General features: G+C 41.9%; 3 protein-coding genes across 8 annotated transcripts; 2 read left to right on the top strand and 1 right to left on the bottom strand.

Moving 5' to 3' along the window:
* The first annotated feature begins 393 nt into the window (after nt 1–393).
* Nucleotides 394–7,986, top strand: fbxo32 (F-box protein 32). 3 transcript variants are annotated; one of them, XM_061775731.1, is made up of 9 exons: nt 394–640; nt 1,963–2,081; nt 2,291–2,340; nt 2,424–2,516; nt 4,171–4,264; nt 5,580–5,764; nt 5,845–6,027; nt 6,727–6,870; nt 6,985–7,986. In XM_061775731.1, the coding sequence occupies exons 1-9, from the start codon at nt 528–530 to the stop codon at nt 7,072–7,074; spliced, it is 1,071 nt and encodes a 356-aa protein (XP_061631715.1). In that variant the 5' UTR covers nt 394–527; the 3' UTR covers nt 7,075–7,986. The 3 variants fall into 3 exon arrangements, with proteins under 3 accessions (XP_061631715.1, XP_061631716.1, XP_061631717.1); XM_061775732.1 differs by having other exon boundaries at nt 406–657; XM_061775733.1 differs by lacking the exons at nt 394–640; nt 1,963–2,081; nt 2,291–2,340; nt 2,424–2,516 and adding an exon at nt 2,532–2,875.
* Nucleotides 7,195–14,898, bottom strand: prelid3a (PRELI domain containing 3A). Of its 3 annotated transcripts, XM_061775737.1 has the most exons (7): nt 14,570–14,898; nt 13,182–13,350; nt 13,011–13,100; nt 9,723–9,793; nt 9,540–9,642; nt 9,290–9,364; nt 7,195–9,186 (listed from the first exon to the last, which is right to left on the bottom strand). In XM_061775737.1, exons 1-6 carry the CDS (start codon nt 14,599–14,601, stop codon nt 9,305–9,307), a joined length of 525 nt encoding a protein of 174 aa, XP_061631721.1. In that variant the 5' UTR covers nt 14,602–14,898; the 3' UTR covers nt 7,195–9,186; nt 9,290–9,304. The 3 variants fall into 3 exon arrangements, 2 of the variants coding, with proteins under 2 accessions (XP_061631721.1, XP_061631720.1); XR_009788849.1 differs by having other exon boundaries at nt 9,290–9,642; XM_061775736.1 differs by having other exon boundaries at nt 7,195–9,642.
* Nucleotides 14,899–16,198: 1,300 nt separating this feature from the next.
* Nucleotides 16,199–22,120, top strand: elovl4a (ELOVL fatty acid elongase 4a). Of its 2 annotated transcripts, none has more exons than XM_061775734.1 (7): nt 16,199–16,422; nt 17,117–17,193; nt 17,924–18,111; nt 18,319–18,399; nt 19,520–19,691; nt 19,869–19,996; nt 20,314–22,120. In XM_061775734.1, the coding sequence occupies exons 2-7, from the start codon at nt 17,127–17,129 to the stop codon at nt 20,626–20,628; spliced, it is 951 nt and encodes a 316-aa protein (XP_061631718.1). In that variant the 5' UTR covers nt 16,199–16,422; nt 17,117–17,126; the 3' UTR covers nt 20,629–22,120. The 2 variants fall into 2 exon arrangements, with proteins under 2 accessions (XP_061631718.1, XP_061631719.1); XM_061775735.1 differs by having other exon boundaries at nt 16,201–16,354.
* The last annotated feature ends 3,073 nt before the right edge of the window (nt 22,121–25,193 follow it).

The raw sequence follows: 25,193 nt of genomic DNA, 5'->3' as shown, positions 1-25,193 counted from the left end.
ATTTTTTTTTAAGAAAACGTTTAACGGAGTTCAAAAGTGAAATATGTGAGTCCCTTCGTTTTTAATTGAGCAGTTTTGAGGTTAAACAGTAATTGCTTGCTTGTGCTGCCAGCTGCCTGAGACGGTTACGTAATGATCTCCCAAAGCGGCTCAAGCCTTGGAAGAAAAAAGGAAGAAAACTGGTTCTAGCGTCTTTCCGCCTAATATTTCTGACCACGCGTACTTGGTGTCATCAGGGCGTTCGTACGTGATGCGGCCTTCCCCGTGTGTGTTTCTTTTCCGCGACGTTTTGCCACGCTCGAGTGGATAAACAAAGCCACGTGCTGCAGGGAAGTTTCCGAGGTGGGCGGGGCCAGCGTGCTTCCGGGAGCATATAAGAAGAAGCTGCGCAATCACAATAAACCTTCAACAGCAAGTGTCGTCAACGAGCAACGCCGTCAGTGGGTTTTTTGTTTTTAATTTTAAAAAATTCTTCTATTCGATAATTTTTTTTGCAGCATATTTGCTCGATCCCAAACAAGCGAAGGATGCCATTCCTCGGACAGGACTGGAGGTCGCCGGGACAGTGTTGGGTTAAAACCGAGGAGGGATGGAAAAAGACAACCGTGGACGAGAAAAACAACAACATCTCCGTGGAGAGGTTTGTCATCAAAATGCGTAAGCAAAACGTCACCACGTTTGAAATATATGATGGAAAAAGTCAGAAGTGACCTATTGAAGCAAGCGGCATGCAGTGCACCAAGTATGCTTTCCTTCTCGCTGGTCCTTTTGTTCTGATGTCTCTCTCCTTTGTTGCTAATCGCTCATCTATTAATAACCCCTACAAGTGAGCGGATTAACGCCGGGTGAGTCACTTGAACAACCTGACTTGACTTCCTTGTGTCACAAACAATTTGTCTTCAACGTGACAACATCCTGAATGCAATCCAGATGTTTTTATTTTTATTTTTTATTTTTATAATGTGTACGTTAAGAACATGGGCCAAAAGTGAAGCTTCCTAAGAGTGTATGGTGAAATACAATGTTTCCCAACGTTTATTAAGACATATACATATTTTACTTACAAAAACTCAAAAGCACAGCACCGGATGCAAATGTCACAAAAAAAGAGGATACACAGGTGAATTCTGAACCTTCAACCATCTAGTGCAGCGGTACTCAAACTCTTTACACAAGTACCACCTGGGGAAAATGTCTGGATCTCCAAGTAGCACCAACATGACAAACATTAAAATACAGTACTGTAGTAGGCCCAAGTGTTCATAAAAACATAGCTTTTATTCTTAAAAAAGTAGAATGGTTATCGTAAGCCGCTATAACGTTATGCACAGTTTGAACATTAAACATGTCTCTTAAATATAGGGGGGGAAACTACTAATATAATGATTCACTTCAAATGTATTGCACATAAACATTAAATAAAAATTGTACTTGGATACATTTCTAAAACCAAATTGTTCTTGAAGATTAAATGCATATGTGCTTAAAAGTTAAATACAAAGGACCTTCAAAACATGCACTAATTGAAAATTGTTCTGTTACTGGGTTAAGAAAGTTTAAAATAGGCTGTATGCGCAGCTACAAGCATCATTCCAATGTTTGCTTTTATTTCACATTTTAAATTTGTATATAATTCAGTGATTCTTTCACATACCACTAGAGGGAGTCTGAGAGCGTCACTAGTGCAATAGCATTTAACACATTCACTGCCATTGACGGCTTTAGAAGTCAAATATCCATGTTAACTGGGAAGACTGGCAGTGCATGAGTTAATGTTCTGCCTGTCACTATACGTCACTGACACAGATGAACAAAGACGTGACAACAAGACAAATGGTTTTCTGACCAATTGAATTTAGATAATTTCCCATGTCACACCTGAGCTTTAACGGCACGCTAATGTGCCACGACCCGCGTTGAGAATCACTGGTGTATTAAACGTGTTCTTTGTGGTTTTCGTAGCTTCTGCAAAGCCGAGCATGAGTGTTTCAACAAGGAGAACTTGCTGCTTTCTCTCAGCTATGACATGTCTGCCAAGAAGAGGAAAAAAGACCTCATGAACAACAACACCAAGGTCCCATGTGAGTCACTCACCACCATCTGACTGATTGTATCACGATCAAGTATCTGTTATTGTTGAGTCTAGCGTTATTATGTCAATAAAAACTCCAAGTTAGCTTCCATTCATAGATTGGCAGGAGATGCGCACAAACTTTTTTAGCATTCATTTCCCTCCATGCCATGAACTCTGTTTCAGGCCACTAACACAAACATTGGTGCTTTCTCACAGATTTCCACAGGGAAAAGTGGATTTATGTTCATAAAGGAAGCACCAAGGAGGTAATGTATAACCTTCGCTGCCATAAGATTTTGTCAACTGCGCAGGATTGCAAACTAATACCTTGTTAATTAAATTCTCTCAGCGCCATGGCTATTGTACCCTGGGGGAAGCCTTCAACCGCTTGGATTTCTGCAGCGCCATCAAGGACACGAGGAGGTTCAATTATGTGGTCAGAGTGAGTCCTCCCTGAAGGGGTTAAAGCTTAGAGGGTGTGTGTGTGTTTGTGTGTGTGTGTGTCGCTTATCAATACTCTGCAGACAGTGCTGATGATACTGACGTAGCCAGTGCATGTTTGTGTGTGTGAGTCATAGCAGTTAATGCTAATCGCAATGGAGGTGGTGGTGTTGAAATTGTCTCCCCAAAGTAAAGTAGCACCAAATATCGTCCCCCCCCCCTCCCCCCCATCAAGGATCTCCTCACTGATGTTAACTTTTCCCACATGTAACCCCACGTGAGCTGCATGTGGGCTTATCTACGCAGTGAGGTGAGACCCCTCCTCACAGGCCGCGTGAAACTCGACATGGTAGTTGTCAGGTGATTCTGACTCCCCCGCCTGCCCCATAGTGTGACTCACACCTTGTGGTGTGTTTTGCCCTTGCTGTCCGCATTCACTATATCCTCTCTGTAAAAAAATTATCACATTATTCAACAATGTATTATGACAATAATCATGAGTCCTGTACTTGCCATTTTAACTTTCACTTATTAAATGGAGCTTTCTGCAGATAATAGTTTGTGTGTTTTGGAATGACTTTTTAATGTAACCTCCCGGGCTAACAAGTAGTCCAGTGCCGTAAGCCGGTACAACATTGTCTGTGTAACACAATCGTCTATTCTGAACACACCGTCCTGGGTCACTGCTTTCCTCGGTGTACGTCTGATTGCTTCATTTCACTCCGACTCACTACGAGAGTCAGTGGGTCCCCTCTTGTGTCACGAGAGACAAATGGAGGTTACTGCTTGGAGAGAGAGAGAAACATTAAGGTGGATCTCAATTGGTATTATATAATAGCAAGCGGTCTTCCTAATACCGTCTATGTTTGTGGAAAAATGTAAGCTGAGTGCCAGGCTAGGAAGTGCAGTTTCGTGAGCCACGGGTGCTAAAAGTAGATACGGAAACGCACATTGTTCTGCCCGGCTGCTCTACAAAGTGAGCAGCGCTTGATGAGCTGCTAAAAGACGAAGGTCATAGGATTAGGCTGAAGGAATGCAGCTGGAAGGAATGGAAAAGGCAATAAGACGCAAGCAGACCAGCTTAAAAATGAGCACGAGGTTTGAGGATGAAGAAACCAGTACTTCAGTACTGTACTTTATGTACAGTACCTTTTTTAATGTAATTCAGTTCATTAAGCACCTTGGCAATGGGGGCAGTTTCTCCTGTGGTCCTGCAGCTTCTCTGTTTTACGACGTCCAAGGTCAAACATGTTCTTCCATGATGTCACATCATGTGTTCCATGCCAATCTGGTACGTGCCGTGTGTTTGAAAGCTAACGGTGATAACCACACATGCACACTCTGAATAATTCACTTGACAGGACCAGTATGCAAGTGATTAAAGCTTGTTTTGCAAAGTTTTTGGGCTCCCCGGGCTGTGGGCCAAATGCTTCCCAGCAGCTGCTTTCCCCCTGAAAACATTCAATGAATTTCAGCCCAGGTGGATTGCAGCCAGACTGTGCTCATCAGGAGTGTTTGTGTTTTGTGTTTGTGTCTTTACTTAAGAACGTGGTATAACAAACTTTGAGTAACAAATCAGTGGAACATAGTCTCTCAGCAGACAGCAGTCAATTTATGCTCTTTTCTCCCCTCCCCTCTCGCTCTTTCTGTTCAAGCTCCTGGAGCTTATCGCCAAGTCGCAGCTCCCCTCACTCAGCGGCGTGGCTCAGAAGAACTACATGAATATTCTGGAGAGGGTGGTGCAGAAAGGTGAGCCTTGTCACACTTCTCATGAAAGTCGTTTATAACAAAACTCTGCATTTAGGTTTTTTTTTTTTTTTTTTTTAAACTCCAACCCCATCAAACAGCTTGGGATAAACCACAACACAGATTATGTTCATGTTCTTGTATGAATGAATGGACAAAAAAAATCATACAGAAGCACTCCAAAGTCCTGTAGAGAGTCTTCCCAGAAGTGTGGAATCTAATTTGCTCTAGCTACAAATGGGGTGCCTGCTACTTAAGGTCATCTTTCATAATAATAATAATCTGTTGATGTAAGGGTCTTATGTCCCAACGATGGTCTATATAATGGTTTTGATACACATTGAACCCTCTGTTTGCCAGAGATGGGAACTGAGCCCTGTCGCGAAAATCTGAGTAATTGACGCCCCGCCCCCCTAAAAAAAAAAAAGTTTGTAATTGCCTCTAGATGCCACAAGATGGTGGCAAAGCACTACTTGGGTCCAAACGAAACACCTCAACTTACTTCAACATATGTCCTTGTCACCAAAATTGCCACCAGAGGGCACCAAAGCAATACTGTTGTTGCTTATGCCGACGCTAAAACAACAGCGAATAGGTGAGCTTCCAAAGAATAACTGAGTATAGGTTAAAAAAATAAGCGAATATGCAAAGTCGTGAATGCCAAATTCTGAATATGTGGGGCTTCAGTGTGCAGTTGTTTTGGTGTTAATGCTAACATCTATGCAGACAGACACGAGATGGCTCTGGAAACCACACTGTAAACCAAATACTGTTTCGAGTTTGCGCTTTTATTGAGCTTGTTTAGGTGCTGTTATGAAGCACATTCATCCATCTTCCGTTCCGCTTAGCCTCACTAGGGTCGCGGGCGTTCTGGAGCCTATCCCAGCTATCTTCGGGCGAGAGGCGGGGTACACCCTGAACTGGTCGCCAGCCAATCGCAGGGCATATAGAAACAAACAACCATTCGCACACATTCACACCAAGGGGCAATTTTGAGATGTCAATCAACCTACCACGCATGTTTTTGGGATGTGGGAGGAAACTGGAGTACCCGGGGAAAACCCACCCAAGCACGGGGAGAACATGCAAACTCCACACAGGCGGGGTCGGGATTTGAACCCCGGTCCTCAGAACTGTGAGGCAGATGTGCTAACCAGTCGCTGGCCTGACATAACAGCACAAAATCACACCACCGCCACGCCATATAAATGTACATGTGTTTTAATCATGAGCATACTTTTTGTGATTGTGAGCAAATGTTTAATTTGTCCAAAGTTTGTGACCGGTCTCTAATCGCTCGTCAAAACTCCTGCCGCAGTGCTCGACGACCAGCAGGATGTGCGTCCCATCAAAGAGCTGCTACAGACGCTCTATCTCTCGCTGTGCGGTCTGGTTCAGGACATGGGCAAGTCTGTGCTGGTGGGGAATATCAACATATGGGTGCACCGCATGGACAATATCCTGCAATGGCAGCAGCAGCTAAACAACATCCATATCAACAGGGTGAGACATTGCTGGTTACATTCACAGTTCTGTTTATATAGGTTTAAAAAAAAGTGCTAACTTTGTTGTGGCCCTTTCAGCCAACATCAACAGGCATGACGCTGATGGAGCTGCCTGCCAGCCTGCAGCTGAACATCATGCAGCGTCTTTCGGATGGCAGGGACTTGGTGTGCCTGGGCCAAGTTTGTCCAGAATTGGGGGGCCTTGCTGAGGACCGCCTGCTTTGGAAGAGACTCTGCCAGTACCACTTCACAGACAGACAGGCATGTGGACATGTGGCTCATCTGTAAACGTACTACTTCAGTGGGCAGGGAATTTAATCCTAATCATGAAAATACATTCACCAGACATTATACAGTATTAGGTACACAGTCTCAAATATTCCACATTTACAAATGGATATTATATTTAAAGAGAGCGTCCATTGCACTGGTGTCATCAGGGGAGACAGCGTTGTACAGCTGAGTATCTTCAGCGTAGCTATGGAAGTTCACTCAGTGCCTCCTGATGACTGCCAAGGAGGGAGCATGTACAAATTGAATCATAAAGGGGCTAAAATTGAACCAGAAGGCATAACCACTTTATGTCGAGGAGCATGTATCTATGCTTACCATAAAAGTTCTGTGAGGTAGGATAAAAAAACATTTGCATGCAGCACCAGAGAGGCCAACCAGATATTTGTGTCTGTTTAAAAAGAATGGTGTGGTCTACTGTATCAAAAGCAGCACCGAGAGCCAGCAGAACAGACACCATTTGTTTATTGTAATTACGATTACCTCTAAAAGTTTGACAAGGGCAGTCTTGGTGCGGTGTTTTACCCTAAAACCAGACTGGAACTTTTACACTTAACACCCTGCTTACGAAAATGTACTTGATAAGCCAGTGGGTTAGAATATTTGGCAAAAAAAATAAAATAAAACAATGTTGTGATGTTTTTTTAAAAAGTGTTGTTGCTCTTTTAGATCCGAAAGCGTCTGATGGTCTCAGACAAAGGTCACCTGGAATGGAAGAAGATGTACTTCAAGCTGAGTCGCTGCTATCCTCGCCGAGAGCAGTACAGCGACACTCTGCACTTTTGCTCACACTGTCACATCCTTTTCTGGAAGGTATACACATTAGTATTTTTATCTTGCACCTAAAATGTATGACTATGACTAATAACAGTATTTCGGTGACTTAAGTCGAGGCAGTATTTCAAGTGTCATTCTTTACCACAACAGGACACAAATCATCCCTGCACTGCTAACAACCCAGAAAGCTGCACCATGGCCCTGTCCCCTCAAGACTTCATCAACCTTTTTAAATTCTGATGCGCTCCCACCCTCTGAAAGAGATGAGCTGCGTGTACATACTGTACATTAACATGTATGTTTTGTTTTATCGATTCCGGCATGTATATTCAGATGAGATGTCTGCAATTGAGATTTCGGTTTGTTTACGTTTTTAGGTAAGAGGCTGTCATTGTTAAGTGAGTGAAGGAGCGCTCAGGAATTTTGGAGCAATCCTCCTTGAGCAAGAAGTGGGAGCAGTAGAAGTGAGGAAATGCAGTAGTTTTAATTTGTTGTTGGTTATAGTTGATTTCAAGGCAGGAATTTGGAAGGTTATTCATACGAGTAAATATGTAAAATGATTATTTTATATTGTATTGTTATAGCTGACCACATTGGGAGTACAGTGTTTAAAGCACAGAGGGTATGGTTTGGTTTGGCACTGCTATTACTCGAGGCGTCAGTACTGACGAGAAATCAAATGGAAGCAACCGGGTGTAAATGCACCATGTTTTTTTAAAAATTTACTTTTACACTTTTATAAAGATTTGATGCCTTTTTTAATGTCTTCATTTTCTGCCGTGGCTGCTATTGCAATTGTTTATGACTGAGATGCGTGCAACTTGGTGTGCCTTATTGCAAAACTTGAAACTGGTACATTATTCCAGATCCTGATGCTGTTTAATGATTTTGAACACAATCGTGTATTTTCTTAGATACCAAAGAGTATGTGGAACATCATTTTTTTTTTTAATAAAGCCTCCTGCATGTTAAAGCATCATGCTGCGTATTTATTAAAATTCTGGTTAAGTAGCTCAGCTTGTTTAAATGGGTTTTGAAAGAACTGCAGTCATATCCAGACTTAATCTTAGCACTGCTCTACCAATTGTTGTACTTAATATGCAAAGCATTCTGTAAATGTCTGTTATGTCAATAAAATGTTTACTTTCAAAAGCACTTTGTATTTATTCAGCAGACAAGTCTTATCGTCTTTGGTTTCCCCCATTTCTTGGGACAGTGCAAAGGGGACTAGCGCCCTCTTCTGGATACATTCAGTACATTCTGAAAACCTCAAGCTATTCGTGCCATATGGGAGAAAAGTGTTCGGATTGTACACTTACTGCATCTGCAGTACGTCAGCATGAAATTTCCGTTTCATGGAAAATAGCCACGAAAATATGGCTGCTATAGAAAACAGAATTGACATTCTGCTCTTCATGTAATCCTTATTGCAAATGTTAAGTTACAAACAATGGATTCATTTGTTGCAACAGTTGTCATAAACAAATACAACTTATTAGCAGAGAATGTGAATAATGTCATAATTTACTGTTTGTACTAAATGTTTAAAGTCTCGATAATTAGTCATTAGACATGTTCAGTTCTGTAACACCGTGAATCTCCCCCCAACAATCACACTTTGTTGGACTATAGTGTCGTTCTCCACGCGTACAAAGGCATGAGGGTTTAGTGATCACACACGATCACTCACACACACAGGCAGCATTATGAGGCCAACTGGTTTTCGGAACTGCACCCACCCTCCCACATAACTTCGATCTCAGTTGCAAAGAGTTTGAGGTTCCACTGCCTGACGATGCATCAAAAAGGAGCTGCTGTTCTGTGGTAATGTGAGCAAAAACCTCCATTCCCATCGGAGAACACAACGCTAAATTAAACCCTAGCTACCATGCTACTTAATTCCTCTTACAGCATGCAAAATACATATACTTTAATCCATTAAAAAAAACATTTTTTTCCCAGAGGACTCTTACCACCTGCAAGAGAGGTTTACCGTTCCCAGTTATTGATACTTGTATCTACAAATCACAACCGCATTGGTCATCCCCATTAAGTATCATTCATAACTCCAGATGGAGAGAAATACGAGTTAAACATCAAAGTTGAGCATGCTCCCAAATGGATGGTGTCAAAAACAGGGGCACCCTTTTCAGTAGTTAGTTCCAAAATCTTTTTCTGTTGGATCAGAAGTTGTTGATTGAGCATTCAGTTGCTCCCATTGGATCCACAACTCTACCAGTGTCAATCTTGCATGTGCATGTACTCCACAAGTAAACCCGTGTGTGGTGTGAGAAGTCCACAAAGACTCCCCCATGCATTAGTCCGAAGCACTTGCTATACGGTGTGGCATTCCTGCAAATGTCAAGAGTTAACAATTAGGTGAGCAAGAAAAAAATAAGACTATCGTACTGTACATGCCTTTTATCAAAGGAGAAAAAAAGTTGCTCAGGGTTACCAGAGTTAATCAATGTCAGAGAGTAATGTTTTCTCTTTCAGAGTTCTGAATAATCCACTCAATAGCATCCCAACCCTAAAGAGCCACAGAGAGAAAGGACAGATTAAAGGCCAGACATAGTAAAGCATTAGATGAAGTCAAGCAAAAGACCCTTACAGCAGCTGGACGAGGAAATTTCATCTTAACGTGCATGCATGTATGTGCGTGTGCGTGCATGTGTCTGTGTGTGCGCGCTTGTGTGTGCTGTTACCTTCCTGGCATTAGCAGACATTCTCCTCGCCATCATGCCCTCCAGGTAGCTGCTCAAACTCACTCCTTTCACAGTAATGATGGCCTCTTGCGTCAGGATGGTACTGTGGAGCACAAGAACGGTACAGCAAAATATATCAAAAGACACCGAGTAATTAGAGGGGAATGGAAAAAATAAACTTACACCTCAGGGTTGTCTGGGTGTGGCATGTAAACGAGCCTCTCATCCACTGATATCAGGTTGGTGAGAGTAATCTGCGGGAGATAGCAAACACGAACTACAATTTGAATGGAAGGAATTATTTCAAATTTAAATGACATGATTTCCTCAAATCCGAGCCTGCACCCGACTGGATGATCGACATCATGCCGGGTGCCTTGTCCACTTTAAATATTAAGTGTTCCACCTCAAATAGACACCTCCCCTTTTCACCAAAGATGTGGTAGACATCTTTACCACAAGAGATTGCATCTGTTAAGCTGACATTTAGGTGGACTTAGAAAGTGCCTCCCCAATAGACCTTTCCTAATGTTTGTAAATCACAAGCACCAGGGTACTTCCGAGTGGCAGAAAGTGATTGTGTGCTGACAGAAAAAAAAACATTCAAAGTAATCAATCGGAATCCGTGGATGTCGTAAGTAGTTATACAACGAAGATCGCATGACTGTCAAAATGGCTGATCTGTATTCATATTGTTTGGGGGGTTTGGGGGTTGTTTGGGGGTTTCATTGACTGGGGGTTAGTGGTACTAGCTGACAGAGCTGTACGAATAATCCAGTTTGCCACATATTGTACGGTAGATTTGAGCCTGGGAAATGATCCAATTTCACTTCATTGGTCTGAAAACTATATCCATTTACTACAAATAATGTACAACCCAAATTCCAATGAAGTTGGGACGTTGTGTTAAACATAAATAAAAACAGTTGGGACGGAGTCATGTTTACCACTGTGTTAGATCACCTTTTCTTTTAACAACATTCAATAAATGTTTGGGAACTGACGACACTAATTGTTGAAGCTTCATAGGTGGTATTCTTTCACATTCTTGCTCGATGTACAGCTTCAGCTGTCTCCGTTGTCGTATTTTATGCATTATAATGCGCCACACATTTTCAATGGGAGACAGGTCTGGACTGCAGGCAGGTCAGTCCAGTACCCGCACTCTTTTACTACGAAGCCACGCTGTTGTAACACGTGCAGAATGTGGTTTGGCATTGTCTTGCTGAAATAAGTAGGGGTCTCCATGAAAAAGATGTTGCTTGGATGGCAGCATATGTTTCTCCAAAACCTGTATGTAGCTTTCAGCATTAATGGTGCCTTCACAGATGTGTAAGTTACCCATGCCATTGGCACTAACACAGCCCCATACCTCCACAGATGCTGGCTTTTGAACTTTGCGTCCATAACATTCCGGATGGTTCTTTTCCTCTTTGGCCCGGAGGACACGATGTCCACAATTTCCAAAAACAATTTGAAATGTGGACTCTTCGGACCTCAGAACACTTTTCCACTTTGCATCAGTCCATCTTAAATGAGCTCGGGCACGAAGAAGCTGGCGGCGTTTCTGGGTGTTGTTGATAAATGGCTTTTGCTTTGCATAATAGAGTTTCAAGTTGCACTTAAGGATGTAGCCCCGAACTGTATTTACTGACATTGGTTTTCTGAAGTGTTCCTGAGCCCATATGGTGATATCCTTTACACATTGATGTCGGTTTTTGATGCAGTGCCGCCTGAGGGATCGAAAGTCACGGGCATTCAATGTTGGTTTTCGGCCTTGCCGCTTACATGCAGTGATTTCTTCAGATTCTCTGAACCTTTTGATGATATTATGGACCGTAGATGATGAAATCCCTAAATTCCTTGCAATTGAACCTCACCCCATCTTTGCTTGTGAATGACTGAGCAATTCAGGGAAGCTCCTTTTATACCCACTCATGGCACCCACCTGTTCCCAATTAACCTGTTCACCTGTGGGATGTTCCAAACAGGTGTTTGATGAGCATTCCTCAACTTTCTCAGTCTTTTTTGCCACCTGTGCCAGCTTTTTTGGAACGTGTTGCAGCCATAAAATTTGAAGTTAATGATTATTTGTTAAAACAATAAAGTTGATCAGTTTGAACATTAAATATCTTGTCTTTGAAGTGTATTCAATTAAATATAGGTTGAACATGATTTGCAAATTATTGTATTCTGTTTTTATTTATGTTTAACACAACATCCCAACTTCATTGGAATTGGGGTTGTATCTTTGGTAATCAATCTACAGTATGCTAGTGACATATTGTGACATGCAGAACAATAAAATGCTTAGGTCGAGTTAACCTGTGTATCCACCTATTTCCAGTCACACAACAGAATAATAATATAAATATAACAATAGGGCGGAAAGGTGGATGACTGGTCTGCCTCACAGTTCTGAGGACCCGGGCTCAAATCCGGCCTCGCATGTGTGGAGTGTGCATGTTCTTCCCGTGCCTGCGTAGGTTTACTCCGGGCACTCCGGTTTACACCCCCAGCCCCCAAAAAAACAAAAAAACACGCATGGTAGATTAATTGAAGACTCTAAATTGCCCGTAGGTGTGAATGTGAGTGTGAATGGTTCTTTGTTTATATGTTCCCTGTGATTGGCTAGCATCCACTTCAGGGTGTACCCCGCCTCTCGCCCAGAGTCAGCTGAGATAGGCTCCAGCACGCCCGCGGACCCTATTTGAGGTTAAGTGGTTCAGAAAATGGGATGGATTGATATAATAATAATAGCCATGCACGTGCACAGACATTTTTGGGGGCAGTTGCTCGAGCCAAAAATAGGGCCCCAGGAGCAAAATTATTCATTCAATTAAGAAAGAACTGTATATATTTAACTTAAATATTAATTTATGTTAACATAATCAACACAGTCAATAATACAACTATTAACAAAGGAGGTGAAGGGAGGCTACAGTGATGATAAAATGTCAACACACCCCTGTTCAAATGAAGGAGAAAGAGGGGGTCTGGGTGCAAGGCGGGATTTGGCATATGTACAATTCTCCCAAGGAATCAAATAAATACCCGTCAGATTTCAAAACACTTTGAGTAAACTTGATAATGGGGATTTGTTTTTTTTAATTGATGAATGAATTAAAAAATGGGCTGCAGCAAAAAGTCTACTTTTTTTGGTTCATGGAAAAGGGAAGGTGCTTGAACACCATCTAGTGGCTATGTGTGCACGTGCCTGATAATAGCTTAGAGTTCCACACAACCCGCCCAGTTTTCACACTAAGTAAATACATTTGTGAGTCAATTAGGACAAGATCCTCATGATTTCAGTTCACAGAATACATTTTGTTTCTGGGTATTGGTGTGCCATGAGAGTTTTCTAATGTAAAATATATGCCTTTGCTCAATAAAGGTTGGGAATCATTGCATTCGAGAAATGGTTCCTTGCCCCCGAAAAGGTTGAAATCTACACACGGCCAATGATCTTACATTTGTTGAGCACAGTTCCATCTTCTTCTCCTCAGGGTTGACTATGGAGTGTTCCTTCACATATGTCTGCAAGTGGCTGGTTCCTAGTATCTACAAAACATGAAGTGACAATCAGCACGCGCCTTTTCGCAACTACCTTGAACTGAGCATGTTGACGGCATGACAACTGACCGCTCGTACGATCGCCGGCAGGCCCCACTCAGTGCTGAGGAGTCGATGGCTGTGCAGGCGTCCTTCTGCGTCCAGGCGGCGCTCCAATACATCCACGCCCACCACGTGCGGATTCATCGGATTAGGGTACTTCCTCATGGCGGCCTTGATCACCGTCTCCCAGGGGTAACTTCACACAAACAAGTACCTTTCCTCAAACTTTTTTTTTACCAGGCCATGGGCCACTTTAGCTTCACCCAAGGAGATTCAACTGATCGTGTCAGAGAGGTATTCATTTGACAACATGCTTACTATTGTGGTTGTAGTTTGTAGGTACGCTTCTAATGTTTTGGTGACCTTATCAAACCTCATGATAAGGGCAGAATTTTCAAAATACTACCGCTCTCTGTATGTTGCATTGCACTTTCCTAAGAACAGAAAACAATCAATAATTTTTTTTAAACTGTATTCAGTATATAATGAGTGAGCTATTCCCAGTTGACTACGGGCGAGGGGCTGGGTACACCCTGGACTGGTCGCCAGCCAATCATAAGGTACATATATACAAACAACCATTCACACTCAGCTCTATGGACAATTGAAACTTTTCAACAACGCTAGCATTCATGTTTTTGGAATGTGGGAGGAAGCCTGTAGAACATGCAAGCTTCACACATAGGAAGGCCTGAGCCATCCATCCATTTTCTATACTTCATATCTTCATTCCCCTATCTCACCTGACTTTGGGCTGGGTACACCCTGGACTGGTTGCCAGCCAATCGCAGGGCACATTTCGACCAACCGTTCACACTCACATTCGCACGTATCTGGACAATTTAGTACACCATACTGCCCCAGTAATAAACATATTGTATTGTTAAATGAATACAGGTACTGTATTTGGGTACAGTTCATATAGACTAGGCAGTTGTGCCGTACTCAAAGTTGTGGCCAGTGAGGGCATACAGTAATACCTATAAAATAAAACAGGAACACGTGGTCATTTACTTGCGGTGTTCTATTGTGTGATCATATATCCATCCATCCATTTTCAACACCGCTTATCCTGGTTAGGGTCGCGGGACGCTGGAGCTGACTTCGGGCGAAAGGCGGACTACACCCTGAACTGGTCGCCAGTCAGTCGCAGGGCACATATAGACACGGACAACCATTCGCACTCACATTCACACCGTCACTGAGTGGAAACTGAACCCACGCTGCCTGCACCAAAGTCAGGCGAGTGTACCACTACACCATCAGTGACCCGTGATCATATATTTCTTTCCATTTTTTTTTTTTTTTTTTTTCTCTGAGTCTCCTCAACCCTCACATGACGTGTAGCATCAGTGAGTTGTCTAATTTTTAGGAACAAATCTTAATAAATAAATATATATATATATCAACAGTACCTGAAAGCATGCTCTGTGTTCCAAATCTTCATGTTTCTAGCGAGAGTAGTGACGTTGTCTCTTCAGAATACCTTCTGACGAGCTTCAGAGGACCATGTCCCGCTATGGGGATGATCAGTAAGTAAACTGGGGCCTGGGACCACCACCATCAGTTCAGTGCGTCCAGATGCTCTTTTTCCTCCGAGCACCAATGCTAAAGAAAAAACAAAAAGCGATTCATCCCGTTCCCCGAGAGACGGGAGCAGGAGGCAGGGAATGTGTAACCTACGCGTATACTTCAATGAGGAGGAGGAAAACGAGGCGCAAAGCCGGCCCAAGGGTTGTCGCCATCAAACGTAAAGTCACCCTAGACGCTCAAGTCACGTTCGGATTTTCAAAATAAAACAGTTCTCGTGGCCTAACAATTTGGTTCATGTGCTCTAACTGGTGATAATGTAGCATGATTAGTGCATTTGCAGCAGTAAAAGTAACATTACAATGGAATATTTAGGTACAGTATAAGAATTTAACCCTTGGGCAGCAGCAACAGTGACCGAGTTGTTTGCACGCCTGCCTCACAGCTTTGAGGTTTGGGTATTCGAAATCCGTCTCCTCGTGTGGCGTTTCCATAAAGTACATGCTGGTTTACTCCAGGTACTCTTGCTTTGTCCCACATAACAAAAACATACGTGTTACATTGGGGGTGAGCAAACGTCTGTGCTCAAGGACCACATTTGACTTTTAAAACAGTCATTGGCCAGCGAGTCATTAATAGATGAGTTAAAAAAAAGAATGAAAAAAAGTTAAAATGTGTATGTAAAATAGTTACATCGGATAGTAGGATAATTATGTGTTATTATTATTATTTGTTATTAATTGAATTTATAATCAAACAATGTTCAATGAACATGTAAGATTGCTAATTGTCGTGATAATTTTATTTTGTTTACAAATCAAACATTTATTTAGATAAACGAATAATAATAATAACTACAAAATGAATAAATGCATTTTAGCAAAGCAAATCCAGGGGGAAAACAGCTAAATTAATGTAACAAATGTTACAGGACTCCTTATAACGCAAATGCTTAAAGAATAGAGCAGGCCACTATTGAAATTAGTTGGATGGAAGTTTTATAATGAATTACCAACGAAATATGTTGTTGTAAAACTGATTTAAAAACACACCATACAGTAAGTGAAGAGAGAATCCTGGTGCACTGTTTCTCCCTGGTAGCATCCCTAGTAGTGTCCCACCCTCACCTGTCTTTCATAATTAAAACATCTCATACTTGTATCAAATGGTTGTCTCTTGTATTGGAACCCGTGTGACTGTACAAGTCCAGTAAAAAAGAAATCGACCATTTTATTTTGGTGGCACAGCTGCTGTATTTCCTGTCTTACCTCGGTGAATTTGACGATGTCAACGGGGCGCTTGTACTGCATCCGCCTCCCTTTGTGCGTATGCTCAAAGCATCCTTCCACCATCCTCACGCACCGAGCACGGGCTGAATCAAGCTGGACATAACACGCAGCGACAAGCAAAGCGGAAATGAGGTAAGAGTTACAAAATAAAGTCAACGCTTACAGCATATGCGCATGCTACTTTATTTTGAAATATGGATGTGAACCCAGAGCAGTTAATGTGTGTGTGAGGAGGTAACCTGACGGAGCTGCTGCGAAGGCTCAAGAGAATTGTTAGGCAAAGCAACGTCGGAGGGAGACATTCATGCCATCGCCATCGAACTCACCGCCGATGCTGAGCAATTGATATTTGGGGAGAAAAAATACAAAATAACTGGATTGGTAGGAGGGAGCATTTATACGCTGTATGACCTTGCACTGAATGTCATCAAAAAAAACAACACGGAAAGGTAACGGGCATCCCAACTGGTGCAGGAGAGGGCGATATAGAATGACATTTTGTGATATAGATGTTGTAACGACACTCGTTTTGATTTTGAAGCCGGAAATAGCTTCACGGGCATATACACGAGGACGAGAGAAGCGTTCATCCCTCCGAGGCGAAGGCCCCGGTCGGTGCATGCCGCAGAATGCAAATGTGCCGAATCACATCACCTGCGCGGTTTATTCAACTTCGTAAGGCGATGTGCTTTATCATTAATGGTGATTTGGGGGGGGGGGTGTATTGTGGGAACAGTTAAGCAACGTGAGGGCGATGGCGGATGCTGCGGCAGGCTTGGGCGAATGGGGTGTTGGTGATGGGCTGCTTGGGGGTGGGGGTCGCCCCCCCCACCACTACCATGAAATCAAGTCATCCTTGTTCTCCTCCTCATCCGCCTGCGACTGCTGCCTGTTGGTCGCGTAAAATAAAAATAAAAAATGTGCTGACACACGTGCTGTCCCGGCACATGCTCCCTGCCTTTTGTGCGCATTCCACGTTGCAAATAGACTCGAGTCACTATAGAATATAATGCATCCATCGCGGTTGCCTGTGGCTCGGTCTTCTCACTAATCTAATATGTTAACAAGCAGACACACAGTTAGCAAGCAGCATTTCTGGATCATTCTGTATCCGTATCCATGACACTCTTTTCTTCATTTCAGGTCACCAGACATGGAGATTGTCACACATCTGATTAATGACACCATAGAATTCTACAAATGGACCTTAACCATCGCAGGTAATCACAATGGGGTTTTGTCATACAAGACGGCAAATGTTTTATGGTTTTCCTATTATTAAACAAAAATCTGATACAGTAGAGACACAGTAGGCCTACATGCTTCCCAGTGGACAGCAACTGTTAATAGACTCAAGAATATGAATACAGTAAACCCCCGCTTGTTAATCATTTGCGCCCCCGCTATAATGCAAATTGCTTTTCCCAATAGTGATAGACCGGTTATCGGCCACTCCGTATAATATTGGCATTGGCGACCAGCTCAGGGTGTACCCCGCCTCCCGCCCGAAGATAGCTGAGATAGGCTCCAGCAGCCCATGACCCTGCTGAGGATAAGCGGTGCTGAAAATGGATGGATGGATGAACTGAGGTCTCATGAGGCATGATTCTAAGGTCTCACGTAATACGTCTTGCGTGACGTCATACGTGACGGCAGTAGCACTTTTTGAATCGCAAAAAAAAAAGAGCCACAAAAGCCAAAGAAAAAGCAGAGCACTCACTTCGAGTTAATCCTTTGATACTTGATCAGCCGTAGTTTTAGGCACTAGAAGTTATTTACAACATTGTAGCCATAAAAATGTTGAACTGTACACGGATCTCCGATGTCAGGGGCCTTTTGACTGTTGTGTGTATTTTTAGGAACTTACCCCAGCTCGCAACCTCAGCAGCTTCATAGTAAAATAAACCAATAGCTTTGTTTTCCGTTTAAAGTGCTCAATGTTTCCTACAGACAAGCGAGTGGAGAAATGGCCCCTGATGGACAACCCCCTGCCCACGTTGGCCATCAGTGCATCCTACCTGCTGTTCCTCTGGCTGGGGCCCAAATACATGAAGAACAGGGAGCCCTTCCAGCTCCGCAAAACTCTCATTGTCTACAACTTCAGTATGGTCTTCCTCAACTTCTTCATCTTCAAAGAGGTAAAATATTTATTTATTTAGTTTAATTATTTATTTTTTTTAAATATGCATCATAAATCATCCCCTTCAATCTTGTTGAGACAGCCTTGTCCTGCGGGTTTTGATTAACCTCATCAATGCTTTCCCTCCACTTTTGAGTGCCTGTCATTTTCTGTTTAACCACCTAACCGGGAGGGACTCAAATGATATACATTTTTCTTCCTCTAGCTGTTTATGGCAGCCCGGGCAGCCAGCTACAGCTACATTTGTCAAAGGGTGGACTACTCAGATGACCCCAATGAAGTCAGGGTGAGTGCAAGGAGCCAATGTGCAGGATTCTATGTATGTAATGCAGCTATTGTAAAGCAATATACAGTATTGAACTTGTTCTTTTATTGAACTAGTTTTAAAAGGCGTTCTTGGAAGGGACCTTCTAAAACAAGTATATTCTAAAAATAACCAATAAAAGGGGTCACAGGGGGGTGTCCAGTTTCAGTCATCTGTCTCCATGACGCAGTGATACCTGAAACAAAAGAAGCCAAAGCTCAGCTGGTCTCAGGTGATCTGGTCGTGGAACAATGTTGAGATTGCATACATGACATAAAGTGTACATACAATACGGGCTAGAGCTGCTGGGAAAACTGGCTCGTACACTGAGGCTGTCCCCACATATTTGGATATAGGAATGTCAAAATGAAGAATTAAGATTCAGTATGAATAAGGGGGGCACGGTGGATTTTTGGTTGGCACATCTGCCTCACAGTTCTGCAGTCATATTTCATACTTCCCAGACCAGACTGTTTTTTCCTCCCCAATTACTGAATGGCAATAGGTGGACTTTTACCAGTAAATTGTATTATTTCCAAATATCGACTTATCAGCAAGTGAGAAATAATGCTGCCACTTAGAATAGTGTCTAAGATATACAGTACTTCATGAGCTATCTGTCCCTGATTAACCTGTCACCCCGTGACACTGACATCAATTTTACTCTCCATAATGCACTCAACATGTGAACCAAGAATATTTTTTCCAAAAATGTTAAACATATTTGGATCTGGGGAATTCAAAGGTCTATTCAAACTGTATGAGGCATACTGCAAAAACAGAATTTTTGAAATTAAGGTGAGTAAATTAATTCATTGTCAACGTGGTGACAGGCCCAATTTAGTGGTACTTCAACCATAAATATTGTTTATGCTATCAAATTAAAGTTTCAAAGGATACCTTTTCTTTTATCATGGAATTCAGTGGCGTAACTAAGTGGTATACAACTAAGTGGTATAACCCACCCCTTGATTGAGAAATTAATTAAGAAGTGTGTTTCAAGACTATTGCCCGTATGTGTGTGTGTGTGTGTGTGTGCGTGCGTGCTTGTGTGTATTAGTCATATTGCAACTTAAAGAACATTTGACTGTACCCCACTCAGGTGGCAGGCGCTTTGTGGTGGTATTTCATCTCCAAAGGCATCGAGTACCTGGACACAGTGTTTTTCATCCTGAGGAAGAAGTTCAAGCAGGTCACCTTTCTGCACGTCTACCACCACTGCACCATGTTCACGCTCTGGTGGATCGGCATCAAATGGGTGGCGGGAGGACAGTGTGAGTGGCGTCAGGCTTTTTGCCAGCCATATTCAATCTAGATGTCAGTCTTTCTTCATTAAGATTAAAAAAATTATGCATGTCATAGTACATGGCGAAGGTTAGTGCTCACCAAATTATGAAAATACATACGGAGTAGACTAACTTAAATTGTTTTAACCTTTGTTTAATTGTCAGCTTTTTTTGGTGCACACATGAACGCGGCGATCCATGTGTTGATGTACCTCTACTATGGCCTGGCTTCCTGTGGTCCAAAGATCCAAAAATACCTGTGGTGGAAGAAGTACCTGACCATCATCCAGATGGTAACATGCTTCATCACTGCGAGACTCAGATAATCATTTTTTGTTGTTGTTTTTCCCCATTTTTCTTAGATGTTGTTTTCATTCTCTATTAATCTGAATTTATCCATCTATCTAAAGTGTTCCACTGAAAACATTGTAGTAAATTGTTTAGTGAGTATTTGTAATCCCAACACACAAACACATACAGTACATACTGTATTCACAGGTTTTTTTCCCCAACAAAGGCCTGTGCGCTCTTGTTGATAGTAAATTATGTTTGATTCACTGATTCACTCTGCAAACATGTAATCCAATCTGATGTCCCGCTTTTGTCTCAGATTCAGTTCCACGTCACCATCGGCCACACAGCTTTGTCCCTCTACGTCAACTGTGACTTCCCTCACTGGATGCACTACTCCCTAATCTGCTACGCCATCACCTTCATCATCCTCTTCGGCAACTTCTACTACCAGACCTACCGCCACCAGCAGCCCAGGCGCGACGCCCCCTCCAAAGCAGGCAAGGCCATCTCCAACGGGGCCATCAATGGACTCAGCAAGGCTGCCAATGGTGCGGCGGCGGTGAGCAAAGACGACAAACCCCAGGAAAACACTAGCAAGAGAAAGAGGAAAGGAAGAGCAAAAAGAGATTAGAGAAAATGGTTGTGGTAAGCTAGATCTGCTTTGAGTTATATAGTGTTCACCTGCAGAAGACCTAATTTAAAGAAAGATGGATGCGGTAAACGTGCGATGTATTCATTTCAAGACATGATGAGACTGGCTTTGTGTTGAGAGAGTGCCGTTTTGCTAGTATGAGAGGTTAAAGGTCGTACAGAGGCCACCATTATCACAAATAGGCCAAAATACTCTCATGTCAGATCCGAGTGTTTCTTCTCTCTCTAGTGGTGCAGCCGTGGACTGATGGGGAATTAACATTCTCTGGATCTTTTGGAAAGAAATATTATCACAGGAATACTTGTGCATACACACAATCATGTCTGTTTAAATTGTACACACTTCTTTCACATGTATGAAGCTGACCTTGTTCTAAAGTCATTGACTGGTGAGTTGCTATGATAATCCTAGAGGAACTGCCGCTGTAACATGGCAGAAGTCATCATATCGTACACAATGTCAAAAGACGTCCATCCGTTGTTCACCCAATATTGTAGTAAAGATGGAAGAAACTGTCAATTTCAAGTGGTATGTTGTAAGTAAAGATAGCAAGATAATATTTTGTTTTATTCTTTTGGAGTTGGATGTCAGTCTTCCATCGCATATGGAGGTGCTGCAGGTCCCAAAGTGATATTCAGTAAAAGTGTAAAATATTACTCTTATAAAATATAAAAGTATTACTGAATGGAACGTATGTTTTGTATGTCCCTACTTGTTTGTAATGTGACAAAGTGGACCTCCAATGTCATTTGCTCAGCCATATGTTGAGTTTAAGATGTTTGCTCCTGTTTTTTTTTCTATTTATATTGTCATTTTATTGCTTGTCTAATAAGCTGGTGAAAAAAGTTGTGCGCTTAAAGGTCATGTTATTGTTTAAGAGTATTCAAAGCTAGCTAGCTAACAACTTTTTTTTTGTTTTATTTAAATTGATTTCATTCTTTTGGTCAAATAATTTAAATGTTTTGATAGTTTTATGTTTACAGGCTTAGTCCATGCTTAGTCCATGTCTTCAGCTGGCTGAATGTAAACATCATCATAAAACAAAAAAAACAAAAAACAATTGTACTCTCATTAATTTATATAAAAAGCAGGATTTGTTAACGTCGACAGTGACTATGTATGGAAATTTGCCTTGAAGAATAACTGCTGCACCTGTAGTATATACAGTGTAAATTGGCATTATTTTCCAATTTTCATCAACAAATAAATTTCCATTTCATTGTTTTTTTTAATGTATGTTTTTCAGTTTTCATGTACATACTGATGATCTTTTTTATTATCTCACTGAGAATGCTTGTCGTGTATTTGTGATGTATATATTACATTGTGATGTTTTGTACTCTGCCCCCAGCTTGTTTGTTGGCTTGGACATTTGTCCACCTTGCTTTTGTGTTTTTTCTTCTTCTTTTTTTTTTAAAGGTACAATATCATAAAATTGAACTCTTAAATTAAACCGAATGCCTGTACAAATCTTGGGTTTCAATTACATTGTATCATGTAATAAATGCAATAGTAACTCATTTACAAAAACAAAAAGATAAACGTAAGATTTTTATCTCAAAACGTATTGCACTACTCATTAATTTGGTAGTGTACAGTGTAAATAATGCTATATAAGTGCAGTCCATAAAGTACATTGAGAGTAAATTTTATGATAAACACTATAGGGCGTCGTGGTAATGTGAACTATTGAAAATAAACTCCATCTTTTCTCATAAAAAAAAGCCTTTCACGCATTATCGACCAAGGCACCTCCATTTTCTCAATCCAATGAGGCATTGTTTGTGGAGTGGATTTTAATACAATATTTAATATTTTGAAATTCAGTAGTGTTAGTCACAATGTTTAAAAATAAGCATTAAAGCACATATATTTTCAAAGTGCTATTTTATTATGTTATATCATAAAATATGATTCATTTTGGCAATTTTCTGTGTCAGATACTTATTTTGTTCCAAAAGTGGATGTGTACAGTACCATGATAAAACTATTTCCGCCTTCTGAAATTCTTAATGTTTTGCTTGGTTTCCCCACTTTAATTTTTAAGATTATCAAATACTGTACATGTAAATGATCAGACGAAGATAACCCAAGTAAACATAAAATGCAGTTTTTAAATGGCAATTTAATTTATTAAGGGAAAAAATATTCAAAGCTGCCAGGCCCTGTGTGAAAAAGTAAAAGCCTCCCTGAGCAACAACAACTGAAATCAAGCATTTTCTAATAACTAGCAATGAGTCTTCCTCTCTCTTAATGCAGCCCTATGGGGGGCACAAGTGAAAGAGCAATTCTGGCAGGAGCTAGATGAAGTAGTTCTGAGCATCCCAGACAGAGAGAGTCGTGATTGGTGCAGATTGTAATGGACATTTGGTGTAGGAAACAGGGGTGATGAAGAAGTGATGGGTAAGTACGGCATCCCGGAAAGGAACTTGGTGTCACGTACGTGGTTAGGGCGAAGGCGAGTAACACAAGGCAAGAACATGGTGGACCCAATTGCAGGGAAGCAGGGAGGCAAGGCAGGAGTGCGGGAGTCTCAAAATAATAATATTTAATCTTCAAAAAGGGAAAACTGAATGAAGTCCCACAACAGATAAGAATCAAATCAAAGTAACAAAGAAACACTCGAATAACAAAAACTGGAAACAAAATATGACCTGTGAGTAAGACGTGGAATAGAAAGGGAAAATGACACCTGACAATGACATACCACAATGATAAAGACAACTGGCGACTATGACATGGCAAAGACATGTGACAACGACAATGAACCGACAAGAACTGAAAGAAACCAGGGAACTAAATACAAACAAATTGACGAGACAACGAGGAACACCTGGACAAGACACGAGTGGCTGGAGAGAGCTGATTGGTCGACACAAAGTAGACGAGAACAGGTGGACACAACAACCTAATGAGCACAGGACAAACATGGAACACAGGAAAACATGGAACAAAACTAAACACAACCCAAACCAAAACACAGACCATGACACTTGGAGGGACAGATGGTGGTAGGCTTTGCAAAAAGGATGCAAATGGCTGTAGTGAACACTTCTTTCCAGAAGAGGCAGGAACATAGGGTGACCTACGAGAGCGGAGGTAGAAGCACGCAGGTGGATTACATCTTGTGCAGACGATGTAATCTGAAGGAGGTTACTGACTGTAAGGTAGTGGTAGGGGAGTGTCTAGTGTGGCTAGACAGCATAGGATGGTGGTATGTAAGATGACTCTGGTGGTGGGGAGGAAGATTAAGAAGACAAAGGCAGAGCAGAGACGAGTGTTGTGGGGCTTTTTCGGAAAGAGGTGAGACAGGCTCTCGATGGACAGGAGGAGCTTCCAGAAGACTGGACCAGTACAGCCAAGGTGATCCGAGAGAGAGGCAGGAGAGTACTTGGTGTATCTTGTCACAGGAAAGGAGAGAAGGAGACTTGGTGGTGGAACTTCACAGTACAGGAAATCATACAAGGAAAGAGGTTAGCTAAGACGAAGTGGGACACTGAGAGGACTGAGAAGAGAAGAAAGGAATACATAGAGATGCGACGTAGGGCAAAGATAGAGGTGGCAGAGGCCAAACAAGAGGCATATGATGACATGTATGCCAGGTTGGACACTGAAGAAGGACAAAAGGTATCTCTACAGGTTGGCCAGACAGAGGGATAGAGATGGGAAGGATGTGCAGCAGGTTCAGGTGATTAAGGATAGATATGGAAATGTGTTGACTGGTCCCAGTAGTGTGCTGGACAGATGGAAAGAATACTTCGAGGAGTTGATGAATGAGTGTTAAATATATTATAGAAGTTATCATTTATTTGCTTAGCTTGCATTAGTATAATGGACAATTTTAGATGTCTCGCCTTCAAAAAGAAGACTCAGCATCATCCGATGGAAGGGTGCCTGGACCAAGGACGTGATCGGATGTGGTCGGGTCGTGACAGGTGTTGGTCCAATATTATGTGTTGTGTCTTATTACTTAGAATACTATGTCTGGGAAAAACCCTCTATTTATCAAATATTTTGTGTTGTGTCTTATTGCTTAGAACATTATGATTTGTAAATCCCTCCTATTTCAAATAAATGCAGGAGCGAGGGGGGGGATTGTTTAGAGCGTGTTGAGAGGCTGTGATCTGAACAATCTCCCATACGCCCTCCTCATGAGAAAAAGAAGTGTCTTCATTCCTTTTGTGTCTATTTTTTATAATGTTGGGTAAGATAAATCCAACAATGAGTAAAATGAGAGAGAAGGGAGAGTAGAAGAGGCAAGTGTGGCGGACCATGAATTGGCAATAATTAGTAAGGGGGAAGTTAGAAAGGCATTAAAGAGGATGAAAAGTGGAAAGGCAGTTGGTCCTGATGACATTCCTGTGGCGCTCTGGAAGCATGTGGAGTTTTTGACCAGCTTGTTCAACAGAATTCTAGCGGGTGAGAAGATGCCTGAGGAATGGAGGAAAAGTGTGCTGGTGCCCATTTTTAAGAACAACGGTGATGTGCAGAGCTGTGGGAACGATAGAGGAATAAAGTTAATGAGCCAGACAATGAAGTTATAG

The sequence above is a fragment of the Phyllopteryx taeniolatus genome, chromosome 6, assembly GCF_024500385.1.
Source record: "Phyllopteryx taeniolatus isolate TA_2022b chromosome 6, UOR_Ptae_1.2, whole genome shotgun sequence".
Classification (NCBI taxonomy): domain Eukaryota; kingdom Metazoa; phylum Chordata; class Actinopteri; order Syngnathiformes; family Syngnathidae; genus Phyllopteryx; species Phyllopteryx taeniolatus.
This window is presented reverse-complemented; position numbering and strand designations above follow the sequence as displayed.

Excerpts from the sequence above, each read along its gene's own strand:
- fbxo32 (XM_061775731.1), top strand. The coding sequence starts at position 528 with ATGCCATTCCTCGGACAGGACTGGAGGTCGCCGGGACAGTGTTGGGTT. Across the intron at positions 641-1,962 it reads AACAACATCTCCGTGGAGAG|CTTCTGCAAAGCCGAGCATG; the intron begins GTTTGTCATCAA and ends TGGTTTTCGTAG. Across the intron at positions 2,517-4,170 it reads GGTTCAATTATGTGGTCAGA|CTCCTGGAGCTTATCGCCAA; the intron begins GTGAGTCCTCCC and ends TTTCTGTTCAAG.
- prelid3a (XM_061775736.1), bottom strand. The coding sequence starts at position 14,601 with ATGAAGATTTGGAACACAGAGCATGCTTTCAG. Across the intron at positions 13,351-14,569 it reads AACACAGAGCATGCTTTCAG|TTACCCCTGGGAGACGGTGA; the intron begins GTACTGTTGATA and ends GTTTGTGTGAAG. Across the intron at positions 9,643-9,722 it reads CACCCAGACAACCCTGAGGT|TACCATCCTGACGCAAGAGG; the intron begins GTAAGTTTATTT and ends TGTGCTCCACAG.
- elovl4a (XM_061775734.1), top strand. The coding sequence starts at position 17,127 with ATGGAGATTGTCACACATCTGATTAATGACACCATAGAATTCTACAAA. Across the intron at positions 18,400-19,519 it reads ATGACCCCAATGAAGTCAGG|GTGGCAGGCGCTTTGTGGTG; the intron begins GTGAGTGCAAGG and ends TACCCCACTCAG. Across the intron at positions 19,997-20,313 it reads ACCTGACCATCATCCAGATG|ATTCAGTTCCACGTCACCAT; the intron begins GTAACATGCTTC and ends CTTTTGTCTCAG.